Consider the following 22,448-nt stretch of genomic DNA (forward strand, 5'->3'; position numbering starts at 1 on the left):
AACTGTGTGCTTAACATTCAGCGTGTGTGGATAAAAATGGTGGATCGTTGACACAGATTTCCCAGGGCTTAGATAACCTGCCAATGGCAGGACGAAAGGAAAACATGTGACTTTGCCAGTATTATGCCTCTGGCATTACGTTGTAATGCAAACAAAGATGATTGCGTTGTAACCCGAACCCGCATGCGTGTTAAAAAAGAAAAAGGAAAACGTATGAGGAAATTGCTATGATTGTGGGGGAAACTCCGGGAGCAGCAGTACTACGGAATCAGAATACACGGAACAGATTGGGAATTGAATCCGGGAGAAATCCTCTAGTGCGGAATCGGGAAGTCACACCTGCATGGAACGACCTCAGAGTGAAAGGGAGGCAAACACCAAATGCGGAATCAGCCTAGGAGATCCCATTATTGACCACCAATGTAATGTGTAGTTTGGCCCTAAATGTTATCACGAGGAAAGTAATTGGATGCAGTTAGTCTTTGGGGCAGCAAACACACAATTAGCATACTATCTTGCTATGCTGATCAGAAGGGCCGAATTCTCTAATCTTTTGGATTCTTATTTTCTCTAGACATTATTTCATCCCAACAGTGGAGCAGCTGGAAAATATGGAAACCTACAGGCTCTTCGGCTGAATCAGTACAAGGCATTTTATGTCACAGGTTTGTATTTGTTTATATTTGTTAGGTGTTTTTAGAAGGTCAGTGAAATCACTCTGTCTAGTTTTTTGGATATAAAATTCAAAACAGAGTTAGGCGGACAAATATAAATAAAACATCCTTTCCCCCCAATGCCAGAACTCAGATGCATCTCTCAATACCTATTAAGTTCCCCGTCCCCAAAATCCAGGCATTGAAGGTTCCTGCCAACCAGTTCTCTCACCACACATGCCATTTCTCCTGACTGCTTTTGCCTTAAGGTTGAGAGCCAGTTTGGTGTAGTGGTTAAGAGCATGGGAGAATCTTGGAGAACCGGGTTTGATTCCCCACTCCTACATGCAGCTACTGGGTGACTTTGGGTCAGTCACAGTTCACTCAGAGCTGTTCTTTCAAGAGCAGTTCTCTCATCCCCCACCTTGCTCAATTTTCTGTAATCGTAGTCCTATGCTTATTAGATATTTCATAATTGTATTGATGTATACTGTGTGATCCACTTAAGAGTCTCAGTAAGAGAAACTATAAATATAGTAAATAAGTAAACAAATTGATGGCCCCACCCTGCATCTATTAGAATTTGCTTGTTCATGTTGCATAGATGCTGCAATTTGTGAGTTATCACAAATAGGCAAGTATTCAGCTCCCCCGTTCAAAATCAACACAATGAAAATGCCTAATTCTGGCTGGATTGTGCTTTCCATACACATTCCGAATGTCAACTACCCTTTGTGTGCTGCACCAGGGATAGTGGCAGGAACAGGCCTTTGAGAATCTTGTTTTCTCTCTTTTCAGGTGGAGCAAAGGCCTGTGATGGCAGCGTCGGGCAGGAAGAACACCACCATCCACCTCTCATTTTTAACTTACAAAATGATATCCAGGAACAGAATCCCTTGGACAGCAAGTCCACTGAATACCATGCAGTACTGCCCATAATAAACCAGGCGTTGTGGGGTATTCTTCAGGATATTGCAACAGACAACATCTCTATAGCAGATTATTCTCATGATCCAGCAGTGATACCCTGCTGCAACCCACAGCACTTGGTCTGCCGCTGTCAATCCACTTATTGGAGGTCAGACCTCAAAATATGCAAAAAGCAGCTGGACTGATACAGGACATTTGGGACTGATTTCTTCTTTTTAAAAGGTCTCTAAACAGATTTCTATAGTGACTCAACATCTTAGTGCACAGTAATGATCCTGTTTTTTTTAAATGTGAGCTTTGTGTTTTTAAATTTGGATGTTTCATTTCAAGATATTCTAGTGTGGGAGTATTAAGCTACAAAAACTTGTTGGGGTTTATCGTTTGTGCTTTCTTGCAGGTTGTTTACTTGTAACTGGTGTTACCTTCTGCTACGACGTGTATGTTCACCTCAAAGGATGATAGCTTCTTTAATTCCCCCTTCAACCTCCATAATGTCTAGTGCCAGTTGTCTGCCTGCTGCTGTTTCAAAGATCTATGTTTCATTGGCTGTTAGGCCTAGACAGAGGTAAGAGTTACATTCTATATTACAGAGAGTGGATGAAGGAGATAGTGATGCAGCATTTTTGTCATTGTTTCATTATAGGAGCATGTGTTATAACATCAAATTGTGGTTTAAGCCACTTAGGAAAGTGTTTGATATTGTTGCAGTTGGGCCCAACAAGCTTAAGTCACAAAACTTGCATATACGAAATCGAGAAGTTTTGAAAATGGAGATAGTTCTGATTTTTTTAAAAACAGGATGGGGTTTTTTATATAGTTAGTTTTTTCTTCTGTTTATTTCCATCATGCTTATAAAAGTTTCTCTTTCTTACGGGCTGATAATGTATTCAGCAAATTTAAAAAGGCACTTCTTCCCTTACCTCTGAACAAAATCTATGCCTGATTCTCTAAAAATAGCAGCACTGGCATAGGGGAGGGACTGGCTTGGTAAAATAAAAGGAACACGAATTCCATTCACAGAGAGAGAAAGAGAGAGAGAGAAATTCTATTAATAAAACACTCAAGTCTATCAGCTTTAAGGGCTCAGTCATGAACAAGGAGGATGTAGGCAAAGGACAACTGCTGCTGACACCAGGATGACTTTATTCCAGCAGAGCGCCAACATAATAAATTGCAATTCTTTTTTGCTTTCCTCACTGTAAAAAATATTCTGCAGGGGTAAAATATTATGCATCCACTGTACAAAGACATAGATAAGTAGACTTTTCATAAGTACATTTATGCATAACATAAATTAGAAAAAGGCTAGGCACATGTATAAAATTCAGGTTACATATTAACTCCAATCAGGATAAAATTTACACTATGGCTCTCATATAGAGCAGTGTACATATACAGTACATTGATACCCACATAGCACTTTAAGACACACACACCAGGGGCCAGAAAGTTCAGCAAAAAAAATGAAGCATATTCTCTGTTAATAGCATCGGAGGGGCTCTGGCTTCTCCCTCACTTGTGGGCTCTTCCATATTCCTGTTTTTGTTTTAATTCTCCAAACTACCTCCCATCCGCCGCTCTGTGCTCTGCTGTTTGCCATTCCTCATGACCTCTTTCCTTTGCTCGTCTGGCTTCCACGGCACAAGTTTATCTATCAAAATCAAACAAAAGGGCCTTACTTTTCCCACTAACATGCGATCGGGCATGATGTGCTATAAACAGGCTTTGTGTGCATGCAGAGGAAGTAGGGGAGAGAGTCATGCAACTGTTTTGATTTCACAAAGCCTGCACATTTCTGGGGGTCATTCTGTGCTTCTAATGGTCTAGCTCAGATCTATTGCCTATTTGGCATCTAACCCAGATTGAGAAGATTTCTGTTTCAATGAACGATACTCGTTGTCTTGATTGTAAACATAATATATATACTAGCTCACCGTAAGTGTCAGTTATGTAAGCCACAAAACTAAGCGAGGCAACCAAATTAGCAACTGGCAGAAAATACATTACAGCAAGGCTATTACAAAAGTCTACCAATTACAAAATGAGTAGAGCAGATGCAATTAATATCATGCTGGTGAAAGGAGACAGTTTTCACAGAGAAAGGTGTCCATGGATTCTTGCATAATCGTTCCACGAAAGCCACACAAGTTGAGTTTTTGGGGGAAAATACTGCGCAGCCAACATATTCTCATACAACTGTGCAACATCTTTTTGTCCTAACAGAATTCCACTGATTTTGCTGCCATGGTTTGTTATCCTGTCCTGAAAATAAGGTCCCACCTGAATTGCATGTCAGCATGCGGATGTGCAGCTAATCCTACCAGCCTTATCTATGCTGGACTTGCTCCTGACTGGAATTACAGCGCTGAAATGGAATGATGTGGACTTATTCTGCCACTAGACAGGAACTGTATCTGGCACTGATCATAGTTAGTAGCAGACCCTAAGCAGTAGCTGGATTCCACAGTAATACCTGCAATACTTGGCAGCATCATACACAACAGTTTTCCTACAGGAGTAGCAATTCAATATAAAGGAAAAAATGCATTATTGCACGTGTTGAAAGCATACATATGCATTTTGCTTTATGTATACCTAGAGATACGTGATGGGTCATGGGAACTACATATCCCATTAGTCCTATCTTCCCTGGATGTACCATGAACTTTTGAAGCAACTGTATATCAAGTCTGACCTCCTGTCCCTCTTCACTATTGTCTACTTCAGTGGTCACCAGCCATTCCAGACAGGAGCCACCTTGAAATATCAGGTGACAGAATGGTACCCACTAAGTTGCAAGCAAAGGGAAGGAAGTTGTGTGACATTGCACTCACATGGCAGGAAAAGAAGCCAGAGTTGTGACTTCATCTGGGAGGAGCTCCATGCTGCAAATATGCCACCTACTTCCAGAAACTTCTGGAAATGTCAGGGATTGAACCTAGGGCTTCTTGCATGCCAAGCAGATGTTCTATCACTAAGCCACAGCCTCTCCTCACAAAGCACAAGGCAGACTTATCGCTGGGCCAGGCTGTGCAGGATAGGAGAGAGAGAGATGATGCGTGTGTGTGTGGGTGCCTCTGACTGCCTGCTAAAAATGGGAATATTTACTACTGAATGACCTTGCCTTACCATCCTGCTGCTTCTTTCATCATGTGTGCAAAAAAAGCAGCACACATGGTGTTCTTGCTCTGTAGCTATGCATACAAAACAGAAGGCCTTTCCAAAAAGCAACACAAAAATGGTGGCTAGAGGAATTAATGAAACAAGTGGGGCTCTGCAACCCACCAGAAATTCTGGACCTTCTAGTTGACGCCCACTAGTCTACTCTGGCCAGAAGTGGCTCTTTAGGCACAGAAAAGTACTCTACTACTGAGCCCTGCCCCCAGCCTTCAAGCTGCATACCAGGCCTTTCTGGCTGTCCCAGCAGGAATGGTCAGTTTGTTAGGCGAACACCACAAGAGTGTGAGGCTACCCAGCCCTATCATGCAGTGGTGATGTGCAAGGGTTTGGAAGTCTCTCAGTAACAGAAGGTAAATTTGCAGATGGGGTCAGATGTCTGAACAACTGATTCATTTGGTCCAGACTATTTCCAAATCAGACCACATATCAGAGTTCGACAGTATCTCATGGGTGAGCCTCCTACATGGAGTAAACAGATTTGTTCAGGAAAATCATCATATACGAAACATTCCAAAGATGGAATAAAACTAGCATAAATACATGGGACAGGGGTTACAGAGAAGGAAAGCAGATCAGGATTTAGATGGCACTTCTGCTGAGAGACAAGCTATTTTTAATGTTTATTAATTCAGTTACAAGAAATAAATGCTTCTTACAATACACTTGAGGAGACCATGTTCCTATGAAAAGGTGCTTTATTAACACACTAAGAGTTCCACAGTGTATTGAGAAAGAAGAATAAACATCGCCAAAAAATAGGTGTATATATGCAAGACACAGGTCAAACAGCTAAATAACTATGATCGATACCAATTAACCCACCCTTTTCCTATTAAGGCAGCCAAAGTTAAAATGAAACATAACCTTATGTGCAATACCATCTCAGTCACCTCGAGGAGGTTGCTGAGCACATCTGTGTATATAGTAGTGAACCCTAGAAGCTCAGTAATCATATATTTGCACAAGTAAAGCGACAGCAACAACAAAATCAAGCCAGCCAGAAGGCATAACAGACAAATCAGTGATACAACACACACATAGATATAACACTTCTTTTTATTATACTCCCTAACAAAAGTGTTCAGAGCCATGTGTGGTTAAGATGCCGGACCAAACAACCAGCTCCTTAATTGCACAGCAGAACAGGAATCTTGGCATTGACCTGATCAATGGGGAACACAGCTATCACCAAGTTTTGCTTTTCTTAACCTATCCATTCAGTGACAGATGGCAAAACTAAACCCATCATGTCCTCAGTCAGGTTCAGTTTGCTGCTTCTCTGAGCATTTGTGGTGAACAGCAACAGTTGCTTCCCCGCCCACCTCAGAAGCAAGAGTAGCAAACTGCACTTTTCCCAGCCTTAAGACAAAGAATGGCAGTGTGTACAGACACCCTAGCACTGTGCAAAGCACTGTCCTGGCCAGATCTCCTGGGTCAAATGGCCATAGCAGTAGCAAGCAGTGGCAGAAAAGGGGGAAAGCGCAGCAGTAAGCACAAGGCAGGCAGACAGTGGATCACAAAAATGTTTCCCCCACATAAATCTGTGCCCATTCATACTTACTAGCAATGGAATGGAAACTTCTTCCCCACGGCAATATTCTGTGCCTCTCCAGTAACATGAGAGGGACAGGGTCACTTGGAAAGAACCATGCTATTTTGCCCCAACAAACCAAGGATCATTTCTTGCATGAGACCTCCCCACAATGGAGCTTACTTTGGCTAATTCCTGTTCTTCTTCTCCCACTCCCAGCTAGTATTAGCAAATAATAAGCAGTGGTAACACAGACTCTGCTTGGATTCAAAAGCAAACATAACACATGTTGATTCTCAGAATACTAAAGGGCCTTAATTACAAAGTAACAAAGATTGATTCTAGGTAAAAAGTTATCCAAAATACCTTTTAAAGTTACCTTCAGTAACAGATCAAGACACTTCTTAAAAATAAAAATACCTGTCTCCTTTTGCCCTCCTTTTATACTTTAATCCTTCGTTAATGAAGGCTAGTTTAGCTGCAAGTTTTGCATTAAAGGTCACCAAAGGTAGGCATCTTGCCAGGGCTGGTGCTTGCTTTCCCTCCCCTTTTCAGATTCTTAGCAACAGCCAAGTGAGACCCTGCCTCCTGTCCCAAGCACTCTCCCTTAAGCGATGCATCCTGTCTCCCTCTCTTCATCCTGCCCCACTGGGTACCTCTCAGTGCTTTTCCTTCTTCCTCCACACTGGGCCACAAAAGGAAATGAGGACAGAGTGGGACCCCTGAAAGGCACAGGGTCCCACAAAGGGGCTGAGTTAAGGGAGTTATGGGGGTAGGCCAGTCCCCACAAAAACTTTGTCAGCCCTGTTGGTCAGTTGCACTTGTTACAGATGTTTTAGCTGCATTACCGACAATTTGAAAGCAGCTGAAAATATTGCAGGGACAGGTAGGTTGACTTAAAAGTCCCTCCTGCTGACATCTAAAATATTTTTTTCTCATCCTGACTGCAAAATCCAGATTCACACTGTCCGCAGAGAGCCACTGCTAATTAACACTGATCCGCACACCGGTCCAAGCAAATGGGCTAGCGGCACCTTGAGGTCCTGTGTCCCTGGTCGGTCCCTTAGACTGGAGTCAGCTAACAGCCCCATGTAAGAACAGGAGAATAAATAGCCCATTATAAATTAGGAGTTGTACAAGAAGTCTTCCTCCCCATGCCCGGCCCTGTCATGGCAGGAATTATCTGTCCATTTCTAAGAGTGTAACAGAGTTAGTTGTCACAAAGGAAATGAAGGGATATCCCTTTTGGAAGAAGAGGTTAATGCTTCCTTTTCAACATGAGGCCCATATTGCTGTCTTAAGTACTCCTAATGCTCACAGGTGGAAATTCATTTTCATCATCCAGACACACAGGCCCAGTGGCGAATTCATGCTCTGGTATAATCTCTCCTCGGAGGGCTCCTCCATCTTCTGAGTAGCCTGCAAAAAAGTTACCAAAAGCACTATAGATAAATGCAAGAGCCCCAAAAGCACAGACCAGGAAGTGCCAATTAACAACCTTCTCTTCTTTATCTAGAGCTTGACAAAACAGGAGTAGGGGAAGGACAGGTGAAGCACAGCAATCCAGTAAATGAAGGCACAATCCACTAGCTTTAGCATGACAAGCCTCAGGTTTTCCATGAAGTTCAAGATGTGTGAAGTTTGATTACTGCAGTCACTTAAATGAGCACAAAGTGTTCTTTGTGCAAAGAAAACACATCATAATTTGACTGCGTAAGAGGAATGCAGAAAAGAGGTCAGATAAAGGAATGCAAGAACAGCCGTAATGGGTTAAAGCGACCCATCTCAGTTTAAATGCTCTCTGTAAAAACCACAGCAGCAGCTGCTTCAGAGGAAATGCACAACAAACAAGCAAAGGAGTGTGTGGTCAACTAGACACCAACTTAGAAATGGAACACATTATGTTGTCCTTCCTACAAGAAGTCCAAGAGGCTATATGCTTGAGCAACCCTATTCTCTCTCTGTCATAAGCCTGTAAAGCCCATGCTGAGAAATGACAACTTGCCCATGTATAACTGGCAAGCAGAGATTTTAACTGAAGTTTGTCGGGCCCATGTCAATCCGCTAGTGCAACCCAGGGTGACCAAACTGCGCCACCTAGAGCTTCCAGCTGCACATCCAACAAACTTTTGAAGCACTCCTGCATGAGGATCCATGAGTGTGGCTATGGAGAATGCCTGCTTGACACCCCAAGGCCTACATACCATATTGCTCAGTGAAGTGAAGTGGCACCCTCTCATGGTCCAGGATCAGGGCACACTTGCCAAAAAGAGCCATTCTGGCCACTATACAGCACTAGAAAGTGATACCCTTCCTGCTCCAACCAAGACTCAGAAAGGCCAGCAGGAGCATGTATTTATTTATTTCGTTTATATCCTGCCCCATCCCAAAAGTGGGCTCAGGGTGGCTCACAGCAATTAGGATATGAATTTTAAAAAGTAGCATATAATAATACAATTGAATGATCAAAGCAAGATGGCAGCAAACGAGACAAAAACTTCAGGATGGTCCTTGTAAGGCTATGTGCTCTGAAAAAACCTGCTTCACATTTTGAGTAATGCTGGTTCCCAAAGATGTGCCAAACAGTCTGCTTTTCTGATCATGTCACAAAAAAGAGAACCAGTGCAGTGTAGCGGTTAGACAGTTGGGATAGGATCTGGGAGGCCCAGATTTTATCAGCTTTCTGCCACAGAAGCTCATCGAGTGACTTTGGGCTGGTCACTCTCCCTCAGCTTCACAAGGCTGTTGCTGAGAGGATAAAATATATATACATGAGAGGAGAATCATGTTGTAAGCCACTCTGGGTCTCTCGCTGAGGAGAAATGTCAAGTATAAATACTTAAATAAATAAATGATTTAATCTCATTCTTCAGAATGGGTTAAATGGCCTGAGTAACAACGTCTAAAAAGGCAGACCAAGAATGAATGATTCCTGCTGGAAGTCTGACTAGACAAATTCAGGAATTGATACAAGCTTGGAAACCTTGTCCCTCTATGTGCTGGTCCACACATTTATGCCCACTGATGACCCAAAACACAATTAATTACGGTAATTAATTATTGAAAAGTGTGAATGGGCCATCACATTACAGAAAGCACATTGATAAGACCTCAGACAATGTTCTCCAGTGGAGTTAGCTCACACATTAAGGGGCAGTCACAGAGAAGTGTTGACTAAGGTATCAAAAGTACCTATGAGTCAGCTGTTCTACTGTTCTGAGCAAGCATTTTCATCACTGAATACTAGCTCTTAATTAACCAAAGATAATCTCTAAAACGCTTTTCAGAACTGACTTCTAATTTTTGTTAAAATATCATTTAAAAAGTGATGCAACCCTGACAGTAGCTATGACTTAGCATGAAATCGAAGCATCAGCGCCACATGTATAAAGCAGCCATCAATGTTCAACAGGTTCCATCCCCAATTTGCATTAAAATCACTAGAAATAAACAATGAGAGCAAAGTCTAGACAGAGCCCAGGGAAAGGAGAGGCATGAGAGGAAATAGCCAGGAGACAGAAAAAACAACATGGGAGAAACACAAGTGGACAGACCCAAGCAGCAGACCAGACTACATAGTAATACTTGCTATTTGGAGAAAGCTTATTTCCAAAGCACTCCATATCATCTAACTGTTTTGAATTTTTATTGCAAATTAAACATTGCTATACCCAGATAGCAGACTAGTGTTTTGCAGAGGGCATGTCAGGAAGCAACTGTGTAACTCCCAAAGTTACAGAACAAGTTGGTGTTTGGTGTTGAAACCACGCACGCTTCTTTGCAGGGCAAAGAGGAATTCCGGCATTTTGGGACTGGTTAGCAAAATGCCATGGAAGTAGAAAAGAGTACAATGACATTTGTTTAGAATGCACACAGGGGTGCCAGCATTCAGTCTGCCCTCCCTTCACAAGAACCTCCAAAAAGCCTTAAACCTTGTGATAGGGCTCCTATTAGGCAAAGAAAACAGAGGAATGAATTGAAATATTCTGAAGCAAAGGAAGGGGAATTAAGTTCATGGATTGACTGGATGGTTAAATGGGCCAAGGACCAAGGTACTTACAGGATATTTGCATCTTAATTGTAGCAGTTAAGGCCTCATCAAGCCCTAGGTTTTTATCCATGGCCACATGGGCTTGAAACTTGCATTTTTAAACAGAAAACCAACTGTATAATGTTAGGCATTAATTACATCTCTGTGCAATGCTGTATACCATATGCCCAAATCTGTTTAACGAAAAAATATACTCTTTGGGGGAAGACAATTTTTAGCAAAAAAGAAAATGATCCTTTAACTTTTCTCCTTGCTCATTTTCCATTTCTACCCACGTTTTGAACCTTGCTGAGAGAAATCCACTTATGGATCTTATGATTTTGAGTGGGAAAACTGTGGATAAAGAAAGGATTGAGCAGCCCCCCTGACATTTATTTATTCAAACCTGCCCACTTCTCCAAGGAGTCTTTGCATTGCTTACTGATTCCTCCAAATGGCTTTGGGAACCACCCTTAGGTTGAGGGGTGGGACTGGGGGAACAGGGATAAATCAATAAATAAAACTGTTTTTCTATTTTAAAAGTAGATTAACATCAGAGGAGTTATGCAGAGTAGTTAGGCCCTTAAACCAGAGTATTTAAACCTGTGTAGGGAGGTTGCTCAGGTCTTTCCTCATCTATAGTCCGGTTGGCATGTAAAACTCATATAGGAGTGCAATGCGACAGATTTCCATGCACATCTCACTCAAAGCTAAAGTTCCATGGTTAGACCTCCTTTTAGTAAAGGAATATATGGACTTTCCTGTAATCCCATCGACTGAGTTGACTTCATAAGTAGCACACATAAGAGATGTTAGTTTTACAATAGTACTTCTGTTTTGTAGCTGTTTTTAGTGCTGTGAGTACTTTATCTAAAACACACACATGCACACCAAGATAGTAGAAATCTCCCCACTGAGAAAAGGTAGATTTTGCATCACAGCCACTGGCTATCATGTTCAGCTACTCCTTCTGGATAATTTCCCTATTCACTGACCACACTATTCCAAACATATATCAGTGATCTTGAAGTTTGATTAATGAAAGTAGAATTCTGCACTCAGAGCCTTGTGAAGAATACACACAGCTCCAATGAGACGTAGTTTATTACTTTGTTCTTGGAAAAGACAACATGTAGAATGGACGTCAGCTTTGGTTCTTGTGAAGGAAGGGCACATTTGCCAAGGTAAGCCTAGCTGTTTCAACTCTCTAAATACCTAGAGCAACACCAACTTCAGCACATGCTACAGCCCCTTTGCTAAGTACAGGATATCTCAAAGAATACCAAAGATAAGAAAAACGCAGGTTCAATAAAGCTATCAGGGCCAATATCCAGAATCCCTGTTATTCAGGGATAAACAGACAATATTCAGACAATAAACAGCAGACAATGGATTGGGTTTAACATCAGCTGCCTGTGTTGTCTCCTTTTCAAAGTGACGGGCTATCAACGCAAAGCCAGAACTCACCTGGCATCATAGATGAAGGCACTGAACTTTGCCTGGCAACAGTTGCAGCATAAGTCTGAGGTACTGAAGGTTGCAGATCATTTTCTTTGTTCTCTTCTGTTTTCCCCAAGCCCAGCAATCTAATTGTATGAACCAAAAAGAAAGGAATTAAAAGTGGCCAATTTCTCAAATCTACCCAGTAACTCTGCATTGTATCCGTATATTTCATGATGATGGGTGGATTAAACTGGATTAATTGTGTGTGTGTGTGTGTGTGTGTTTGGGGGGGGGGAGTATTCTGTTCCCAAGCTGCTCAGTCTCTCAATGACCCAGACATATGTGGACAGCCTAAGCCCCAAAAGTTACCCTGGCACTTGAAAAAAAAAAAAAGTATAGTCCAGACAGACGTTTGCCACCACACTAAGAACTAGGCCTCAGTCACTCACAGTACTGATAGTTAAACTGGAGACACCTACCCTGAATTATGAAACAGGACCAATTTGAGCCAATCTGTGAGAACACAGGACAGCTCTGGAACTGCCCCGGGACAGAAGCAGGTGGATTACCCTGACAAGAACTACCGAAGATCTCAGACAAGATTTCACTATAGCTGATTGATTTCTCCAACACCGTTCAGTATGCTGCTGAAACAGATGAACTATTTCATTACCTGTGTGTCTTGATTAAAACACACTCGCCCCCATCTTGAGGGTCCAGATTGTAGAGGTAAAGGTGTCCATCAGATGTTGTAACTAAAAGCCGCGGCAGCTTCTGGATCCTACCAAGAAATGCACAAAAGCAGGTTGAAATGGATCCTTGATGGGCCATGTCAGGTATTCACTGGTCCTATGCGGCCATAAATCCTGTTTTTAAAAGACAGGACATTGGGATGTATTTAATACTGCATTTTACTTGTTCTTGAATGAGTAGATTCTGTATCTGTGTAATCAAGATACTTTGTACTTCTCTCATTGACAGCTTGAAGTACAAAGAGTGAAAGGATACACCACAATGAAGGGAAATGATGCAGAAATATTGGCTGCAGTGCATAGGACTTGTGCTACCCATCACATTAATGTGGAAACTCCACTAGACTAGCACTTCTCAAAAGCAGCCACTGGGAGGAGGAGCAAGACTGATGTTTCTTATAGGAACAACAGTGGGCACAAGGTTGGGTCCACTGGAGGACAGCTGTGAATGAAAGGAGGTGGTCCCTCCTTCCAAAGTCCCCCTTCTTGCTGCAGATCTCTAACTCCATCCTCATGTTGCTTCTGTGGATCCCGCCCCCCACAGAGCAGCACCGGGCGGGGGGAGGGGTGCAGTTTGAGAAGCATAGTGAAGGGGGTGATGAAGAAGGTCCATTCTGCTGATGAAAATCCCTGCTGACCATAACGGTGTTCCACAGGATGTAAGCCACTACCTGTGTCTGCTGGCTTTCTAGCAAGGCTAAGAAAATCCTGAGCTTACTTCCTGTTAGAAGAAGAAGATGAAGATATTGGATTTATATCCCGCCCTCCACTCCGAAGAGTCTCAGAGCGGCTCACAATCTCCTTTACCTTCTTCCCCCACAACAGACACCCTGTGAGGTGGGTGGGGCTGGAGAGGGCTTTCACAGCAGCTGCCCTTTCAAGTACAACCTCTGCCAGAGCTATGGCTGACCCAAGGCCATTCCAGCAGGTGTAAGAGGAGTGGGGAATCAAACCCGGTTCTCCCAGATAAGAGTCCGCACACTTAACCACTACACCAAACTGGCTCTCTTAGACAGCAAAGCTCTAATGAGACAATATTGCAAGTTTACAATTTTTTCCCCTCCAGCTTCAAATACTTAATTCCCCACGCTGAGACCGCTTCTGCAAATCTTTCAGAACTGCATTTGCAAACCTATCAAAAACTACAGTGGGACATGAAACAGAACTGTTGCAGATTAGAATAGCTTCTATATTGTGTTTTGATCATATCCTGTATAGACAGTTTTTAGTTGTTTCCTGGAATATGGAGGAAGTGAACATGCAGGAGATACAGGAAGGGAGAGATCTGGAGTATATCGCTCTTCCCATAAAGCCCAGCAAAGCTTTCCAGGATATATTTAATGCAACATTGAAGAGGTTCTCTTCTGTGCTGTTTAAAGAGACCTCTGCGTAAGTAAAAGAAGTTGCTGCTCCATTGCTATAGCCACAGCTTACATACGTGGAGAGCACACAGATGTTCCTTTGTCCAGAGGAGTTCAAGCGCACGGTGGCAAAGGCCCGGTCCTGGCTCATCATGCCTGACACTTGAGAAGGGAGGTAGTTCGTGGCAGCCATGAACATCTTGCCCATGTAGCCACTCCAGGATGCGGGTTCCTCTGGCCGGCTACGAATGACAAAGTATCAGTCACCAACAGTCCACCTGAGAGCTACAGCAGAGAGCATCCCTACAACAGCAACAAAGCTCTCATCCCTAACTGAAATGAAGCTGAAACACATGCCACTTCATTTGCTCACATACATACCTTGTTGCCCATTTTTTTCAGCCCTCATTTCCCTCTGGTACCTATTGCCTCCCTTGTTTCCCTTTGGTACCTTCCACAAAGTCAACATTTAGACTGTAAATACCTCGGGGAAGCGACTTGTCTTCTCTATGTATGGAAAGTACTATGTACACATCCCTCTCGGATACACATCTTAACATGGTGAGGGGGTTTGTGTGTGTCAGCAAAGTTGAGAGCAACATCATAAGCAGGGGTGGCCAACGGTAGCTCTCCAGATGTTTTTTGCCTACAACTCCCATCAGCCCCAGCCAGTGGCCATGCTGGCTGGGGCTGATGGGAGTTGTAGGCAAAAAAACATCTGGAGAGCTACTGTTGGCCACCCCTGCCATAAGGAGTTTGGAGTCTATCAAGAGGCTAAAGTCCTAGCATAGTCATTCAAGGCAGAACGGTCAGTGCTGAGACATCAGACTAAGATGCATCCATACCCTTCAGGAATCAAGAGACACATGTTGATGCATCCATACCCTAAGATGCATATACACCCTTCAGGAATCAACAGCCACTGGCAGAGGATCTATCACAGATAATGGCAGTGACATTTCAGCTAACCATGATTAGCACTGCACAGAAGAATACAATGGAAAACCACTTCTCATCTCATACCTTAAAAGCTCTATCTATGATGAAACCAAAAAGAAAAAAAAGATTAAGTGCTGGAAGATGGGCCCCCAGGTCAGGTAGCACTCAATCAGCTACTGAGGAAAAGCAGGTGACAGGTACAAATATCTCTATTCTTAATGATGCAACTGGACTACAGTCGAGAGGACGTTAAGTTGTTAATACGAATGGATGCTAAAAAAAAGTCCAAAGCGGCTGACACATATAACAGGAACATAGAACATGAGATATATAAGTTAAGGCAAGCTCCAAATCATAAAATGAGAAATAGGATGTTTAAATGTTGCAATCTTGGAAGTGAGTGAACTAATGTGGACTGGATTAGGACATTTTTAATCAGAAAATTGCAGACTATTTTACTTGGGAAACGACAAACACGTAAACCAAGTGAAGTGAAATGTAGCACCAGCAATCAGGGGCTCTAATACAAAGTCTGATTGAATAGCATCACTCAGACTTAATAGAAAGATCAACATAACCATCATTCACGTTAACAGATGCTGAAGAGAAAGAAACTGAAAGCTTTTATGCAAGTGTCCGTGAATAAACTAATCACACACCTAAACAAGATGTGCTGTTAATCAGAGGTAACTGAAATGCAAACATGGGAAACAAAGTAGAATCAAATATGGTCAGAAAATTTGAGATAGGAACATGAAATGAAGCAGGAGATCAACTCACAGAATTCTGTGAAGATAACCATTCTGATTCTTCACATCCCAAGCCACGTAGGCTACCAGCAATACAATAGGCTCAGTCCTTTGCAGTCACCTACCGGATAGGACTGAGCTCAGACACACAAATACCCAAATCCTACCTTCCAGCAATGACAGCTTAGAAATACATAGGCCATGTTTCCCCCATTTGGCTGTATGTCACTCCCTGGTGAGACCAGAGCCACCTCTTACTGCCAAGCTGCGATAGATTAATCCAACATACAGCTAATGCTCACCAGGGAGTGACATACAGCCAAATGGGGGAAACATGGCTAATGCTGTATGTTGGGAGAGATGAGAGACAGGTTTCCAATAAGCAAGCAGCTCAGACTCTGTGGCCAATGGCAGACTGGTTGCTTGCAATGAGACTCTCCTGCTGGCTTGCGAGAGAAGCTTCCTGGCCTCCCTTCTATTTCCCACAGTAACTCTGACACCAGCTGCAGCCTGGTTGGTTGTATCCAGAGTCACACACACTGGTAAGGAATAGATAGTGGCTGTTCTTGAGGCAGCTGAAATGAGTTCAAAACTTGTTTAGGAATACAAACTAGAAAAGGTGGAATGGATGATAGATTTTTAAAGCAGCAACAAGCATTTATCTGCCAGAATCACAAAAAAAGGTTCAAGATGATAACAAGCTGGTGAATCTCTTCACCACATATTCAAGGCAGTTCTGTTCACCTGTCTGTGAGATGTTCCAGCTTGAAGATGTGCACTGTCTCAGTGTTGCTCGATGCACACAAGAACTGTGAATCCATGCTGAACACTAGAGAGCTGATATTCACATACCTAAAGGCCAAGAAAAAAAGGCTGTTATGGCTACTGGTTATGGCAACAAAACTAAAGAGGCCAGTCTGTACTAGGTTCTGTTAAAAACAGGCAGATTTTAGAGGTTTATATGAGAGACTATAATCATCAAAAGGAGCTGTTCACTCCATCAGGCATACCAGGTTTTGCAGCCTATACTACAGGGGCAAGTGCCATGTAGGGCTAGTAGGGCATAGTGGTGTTGAGAATGAACTGTCACATTCAAAATTTCACTCGTCTTTGAACTTCCTTACATAAGCCACTGTTCTCAGCCATGACCCCCTCCCATTTAGTATATGGGGTTAGTAATACAGGCCTACCTTCCAGAGATGCTGTATGGACTGCTCAGATAACGCAAGTGAAGTGTTTTGAGTACTTAGAAAAATCTCTTCATAACTACTAAGGATTACTATTGTTGTGTCATTTGATTTCTCTAATCCAATAATTAATTGAGTCCTCTATTTATGACTGGCAGATTAAAAGTGCTCACTGGACATAAAACCTAACTTTTGGCTGCTTCTGCAGGAAGATTTTGCTGTGGTTCGGTGTCCAAACCAGAGCAGTCAATTTGGCACATCCCCACATCATTGTCCCTTAATAGCCTACTTTCTGGTGGGCAGCTATGTTGGTCTGAAGCAACAGAATGAAGTTTGAGACTGGTGGTCCCTTTAAGACCAACAAAGTTTTATTCAAAGTATGAGCTTTCGTGTGCACGCAAGTCTTAAAGGTGCCACTCAAACTTTGTTCTTTAGCCTACTTTCTGGGTTTCCCCCCACTTGGTTGCAATCTTCGCAAACCTGGTTTGATACCTTCTTTGCATAAAGACAGAAGTCAAAGTAATGTTTGTATATCATTTAGTAAGCTGCACATTCTGCTGGTTCCACCATCATCAACATTACTTTCCATCTTCTGCCTTCCCATGACCCACCCACTCGAGGGCTTTTAAAAAAACCCCTGCAGCTGATGTATTGCTATTGTGTAACAGTATTAATAAAAATATATCTGCTACGATCCCAAAAATCCTTCCATTCATGGAAATTTTAACTACAATCCAAGCTTTGACAAGAAATTCATATTTACTCTCTCTTACACAGCACAAATATGAGGAATGCCCAGTTCTTAGAAGATTTTCAGACTGCCAAATGAGAGCTTTTTCCGGCCAAAGCACACAAGCTGTGTGGCAATGTTTGTCCTGAAAAGTGCCTAGCACACAGCTGTCATCTAGCTCAGGCTGTGGCTGCAGCATAGCCATCACTGTTGAGCATGGGCATCAAGAGGCCATCTCAGCTTCAGAAGAAGCTTTCTTGGTGGACAGCAACAAGGTCTACATCTTTCATGCAACTTTACGAACGCATATGCCTTGATGTCTGAATGCTTAAAGGCTACTTTTCCAATCCCCCTCCCCCCTTTTTTCGTCACCAAGTCACAGCCGATTTATGGTGACCCTGTAGGGTTTTCAAGGCAAGTGACTTTCAGAGGTAGTTTGACACTGCCTACATCATGATCCTGGACTTCCTTGGTGGTCTCCCATCCAAATACTAACCAGGGCTGACTCTGGTTAGCTTCCGAGATCAGATAAGATCGGGAAAGCCTGGGCTACCCAGGTCAGAGCACCCTAATCCTACTTTCTTTAAAATAACAGCATATGGAAAGAATTCCGAAGTCTCTCTAGAGCTTTTGCAGAGTGACATGATCAGCAGCCCTAGAGCACTTCACCTTCTCTACTCTTTCTGTACTTGGACCTCCAAGGGCAGGTCTCATTGGATGTGCTCTGGCTTTGGCACTGCCATGCCAGGAGGCATGCAGAAAGAAATCTGCCCGAGTGAGCACAAAGCCCTGCACCAACACTATCATTGGCAAGCATGCCAGCAATAACCCACATGCAAACAACAGAAACTCTGCTAACATGCAATGTCACTCAAGCTGGACCTCTGGATCAGAGACCCACCAAGATTGGGAGAAGTAAGATTTCCCACTTCTCCTTTCATCCCTATCATTTTCAGCAACCACATGTCAAGAGCCTGTAACCTGGAAATCATTTGGAAGGGTGTCTAAACCCATCCTCTCTGTGGCATCCCTGCAACAGGAAGAAAACAGCATACTGACCTCTTCATCCCTCTCCTGAATTCATAGAGCTTTTCTCCTTCAGGGATGGAAAACACACGAATGACAGTCCCCTGGAAGAAAATATGTAAAGATACAAAAAGTTACACATCAAACAAATCAAATTAATCCACAGCAGCAGTTCACCTTGATGCTTTCAAGGAAGAGCTTAGAACACACAACAATAATTTAGACAGACTGAAGTTAGCACACAGATGACCCCTCTAAATGCCAAGGCACAACAGAATGAAGATCTCCCACCACCAAAAGAAAACACTCTGTCCAGTACATAATATGCAGAAACAATGTATTTCAGTACAACTTACTTCAAGCCTATTTACTAGCAAAAGAATTCTACTGAATTCAGCAAGACTTAGTTTCAAGTAAACATACTTAGGATTCATCTATAAGTCATATTAGGATTGGGACCTTGTGACTCAAGCCTAATTTGTTTACTGAGAAGCAAGTCCCACTGATTGCAATGGAAGGTTACTTCCAGGTAAGCATGAACAGAAATGCAACCATGCACCTGTTCCAATGTACTCTGAAGTGAAGTCCAGCTGTGTATGTACAAGATCAGGCAGTTTCCTTATTATGTTCAGCAAGATACAGAAAGATTCAAGTGGGAATCTGTGTTGGTCTTGAAGCAACAGAACAAAGTTTGAGTCCAAATCCCTTCCCATTCATTTTAATTTGTTATTTATTTTTGTTGGCTTTGATGGAAAACACATTTCCATTCATAGCATCTTTACTTCCCATCCAATCGGGACTATATAGTCCAGGATTCTACCCCTAGGTCACTCCTGCCACATTTCAGAAAGATAGGGAAAAGAACCCCAATTTTTAAATAAATTAAATACTTGTTAAACTTTTTTTAAAAAATGAATCAATATAATATATAGGAAGCTACTTATCCAATTACCATAGCATGTGGGAGATATTAGTGCCTTCAAACAAATTCTCAATAAAACAGGAAGCATTCAGTTAGCCACCCAAGTGAAACAGTGTGATTAGACAGAGGGGGAGGGAGAATCAGGAGAGCTCATGATAACGGCATTGGCCTACAGGAAGGATTCAATCATTAATCAGAACCTTCTATTTCTAGTATGCCTTTTGAATTTAATTGCCCATAAAAGTGAGTCTCTTTTGTCTGAAATTTGGCAGGAAGGATTCCTTGGATGACAAGTTAAATCCCTGAAAACTGCAGCCAAACTGAATGGAAGACAAGATGTTACAGCTGGAAATGCAAAAAAAACCCCAAGTGAAACAAAAAAAGTGAAATTGTTGGGGGGGAAACAAAAGCAGTCATTTGCATGTCCTTATTTTTTCCTGTTCTAGTTTCTCAAAAGGGCTGTCCTTACATTACTTCACACGTTACACATTAATGGGTCTGAAGCCTCACTCCCCCCAAATAACGCAAAAACTGCGTGGAGTAGCCATTCCACGCACTCACTTTTTCAGAAGCACTCGCTAGTTTTGATCCTGTGGAATTGAAAGCAAGGGCAGCAAGGGGACCATCATGGGCAGGAATTAAGCAGACATCTTTCTGTAAGTTAAAAAGTAAAGACAGTTTGGATTCCTATTTAAACTATCTGAACCAATGGAACGATATAAAGAGACAGAATTTCTGTTTTTCTTCAACATGTGTGAACTAATAATAGGACTATTTTCTAAGCAACTGCATTGGTCTTTTTCAACCAACTTCTACTTTGTCTTACATTCAGGAAACACTCCACATTATCACATCCATTGCCTTCCATCCTCCTTTTTCCTCTATGGTGACATTTAAGCTTCACCAGAACAGAGTTCCCTCAAATATAATATTTCACAGAAAACCCAAGACACTAGTCTCTGTTATTGTTGTAATGAAGTCTGGCAAGTGACTTTCTTGGGCCATCGCAAAATATTGTTCTACTCATGGCAGTCTGTATTCACATCAACACATGAAGCATCTGTTATACTGACTTAGACCACTGGCCTTCCAAAGTCTCACTGACTGGCAGCAGCTCCCCAGGGACTGATGAAAGTCTTTGTCATCACCTACTACCTGATTCTTTTTACTGGAGATGCAAAGGGTTGAACCTGGGGCCTTCTGTATGTTAAACACGATAAAAAGATAAAACACCATAAAAGTTGTTGATTGAGACCCCAACAATAACACAAAAAAAACACTGAGCGGCTTAAAATGAGTCTTGCGCAGTTCTCAGTCTAAAAGCAGACTGCAGCACATTGGAAGTGCTGGCAAAAGGCATATTCCACTAACACCCACAGAGCAAAAAGTGCCAGAGATATGGCATTCCTCTTTCATTTAAAAAAAAAAGTCTGGTGCTGCCTCATTTTAGCTCCTCTGCCAGTGAGAACAAGAGTCAAACTGCACTGAGGGCTTGCTAAAATGAGCTGTCGAAAGAAACTTATCTAAGGGTTCAAAAGTCACTCCTGTACCTACCAAATTGTTGCCATCATACAATGCAATCTCGCCGACAGTGGTACTACCGGGGTAGGCCAAGTACGAATTGGAATGGTTGATAGAAAGTGCACATAAACCTAGCACAAGGGAGAAAGACGTTATCAGACATAGCTTAAAGGCAGTGGCTGAAGTACTGTGTCTGCTGGGAAAGAAGTTCAACCTGCTCCATACTTCTGATCAGCCTCATGTGGGGGACTTGCAAAAGGAAATCTCTCTGACTCTGGTGACACCTAAAGGTAAGAGATGGTAAAGCTCCATCTGGTGCTTTAATTCTTCACTCCTGAAGAGGAACTGTCATTACTGTAGTATTTTTATTATGCAAGTCCACCCATTACATCATAATGTCTGCTTTTAGAACAATTAGACTTCTCTGTTTTGAAGATTGCAAGAGAGATGCCTCCTGAAGCTGCAGCCAAGACAGGATTTATGGTCTGATGCACAATGCGCAAAGCAAAATGCATACAAGAACGTAATGAGCTCATTTGGCTATGTGATACAGGGAGAGCTCTTGCGCCTTGCTAAGAAGTGATCTGTGATTGTCTCTGTAACTTGATAGATAGAAACTGACAACCAAAAACTAGACAGTAACTCTTCAAAAGGCTTTTTGCTTGTCTGTAATCACAATGCCAACCATGTGGTAAGCATTGCATTACCATCACTAGCCCGGAAGCCACAGATTTCTGAACAGATACAGGGTACTGCTAACACAAAGTTTATCACAAGGTCAAAGATGACTTGCAACTGCCAAAACTGCGCATGAAGTCTTCATTACATCAAAACCTAGTAGAGTACGAAAGCTTTAAGGGGATGTGTTTGGAGAGTATGAGATTTATGGAGAATGTTATCTGACATCTAAACACACTGGTAAAAACAAGAAGTGCATCCCAAATAAAGGAAACTTCAACCGATGAGAGCCTTTAAAAAAAAAGGTTTGAGAACCATTGAAACAGAGGGCTCCCTAAAGCACACTACCAGAGTTCTCCAAGGATTACCAGTAAGAACTTGATGTAAACATTACTGAAAGAGCAGAGATAAGATTTGTGGTCTTAAGGGCAGCTAGGATCTGTTTAAGTGGAAGAAAGGAAGGGGAGTTAATAAACACACCAAGAATCGAACTGGAATAAAACAGGCCACGACTTTATTGTTCGCAGATGGAGCACAGGCACAGGATCCAAATGCATCGTGTGACCCCTCTGTCTGCCAATGAACCCCACCCCCATCCCACCTGCTGGGGAAACCTGGAGTGGCAAGCCAGTGGTCCCACAAAAGCACAAGCCTCTGGGTGGAACCCTTGCCACCTGGAAGTGGATCGACACCAAATCAATGGCTATTCTTTTTATTCTTGGGGCACAGCTACTGAGAGTGAACACATGAAGCTGCCTTATACTGAATCAGACCCACGGTCCATCAAAGTCAGTATTGTCTACTCAGACTGGCAGG

At 42.5% G+C, this 22,448-nt stretch overlaps 2 protein-coding genes across 5 annotated transcripts in view; one reads left to right on the forward strand and one right to left on the reverse strand.

Moving 5' to 3' along the window:
- The window catches only part of ARSG (arylsulfatase G), a 139,256-nt gene extending 136,656 nt beyond the window's left edge, over nt 1–2,600 (forward strand). For both annotated transcript variants that reach the window (XM_060253080.1, XM_060253081.1), the window contains exons 11-12: nt 575–665; nt 1,452–2,600. In XM_060253080.1, the coding sequence (XP_060109063.1) occupies nt 575–665; nt 1,452–1,768 (408 nt within the window). In that variant the 3' untranslated portion in view covers nt 1,769–2,600. The remainder of the gene's footprint in view (nt 1–574; nt 666–1,451) is intronic.
- A 106-nt stretch (nt 2,601–2,706) lies between these two features.
- Nucleotides 2,707–22,448, reverse strand: part of WIPI1 (WD repeat domain, phosphoinositide interacting 1) — a 56,883-nt gene continuing 37,141 nt past the window's right edge. For 2 of the 3 annotated variants that reach the window (XM_060253084.1, XM_060253086.1), the window contains exons 5-13: nt 20,988–21,085; nt 19,995–20,087; nt 18,545–18,615; nt 16,313–16,420; nt 13,958–14,122; nt 12,441–12,548; nt 11,792–11,910; nt 7,613–7,713; nt 2,707–3,234 (exon numbers count right to left, since the gene is read on the reverse strand). In XM_060253084.1, the coding sequence (XP_060109067.1) occupies nt 3,187–3,234; nt 7,613–7,713; nt 11,792–11,910; nt 12,441–12,548; nt 13,958–14,122; nt 16,313–16,420; nt 18,545–18,615; nt 19,995–20,087; nt 20,988–21,085 (911 nt within the window). In that variant the 3' untranslated portion in view covers nt 2,707–3,186. The remainder of the gene's footprint in view (nt 3,235–7,612; nt 7,714–11,791; nt 11,911–12,440; nt 12,549–13,957; nt 14,123–16,312; nt 16,421–18,544; nt 18,616–19,994; nt 20,088–20,987; nt 21,086–22,448) is intronic. The other variant, XM_060253085.1, reaches the window with a different exon arrangement.

The sequence above is a fragment of the Heteronotia binoei genome, chromosome 13 (assembly GCF_032191835.1).
Source record: "Heteronotia binoei isolate CCM8104 ecotype False Entrance Well chromosome 13, APGP_CSIRO_Hbin_v1, whole genome shotgun sequence".
Lineage (NCBI taxonomy): Eukaryota > Metazoa > Chordata > Lepidosauria > Squamata > Gekkonidae > Heteronotia > Heteronotia binoei.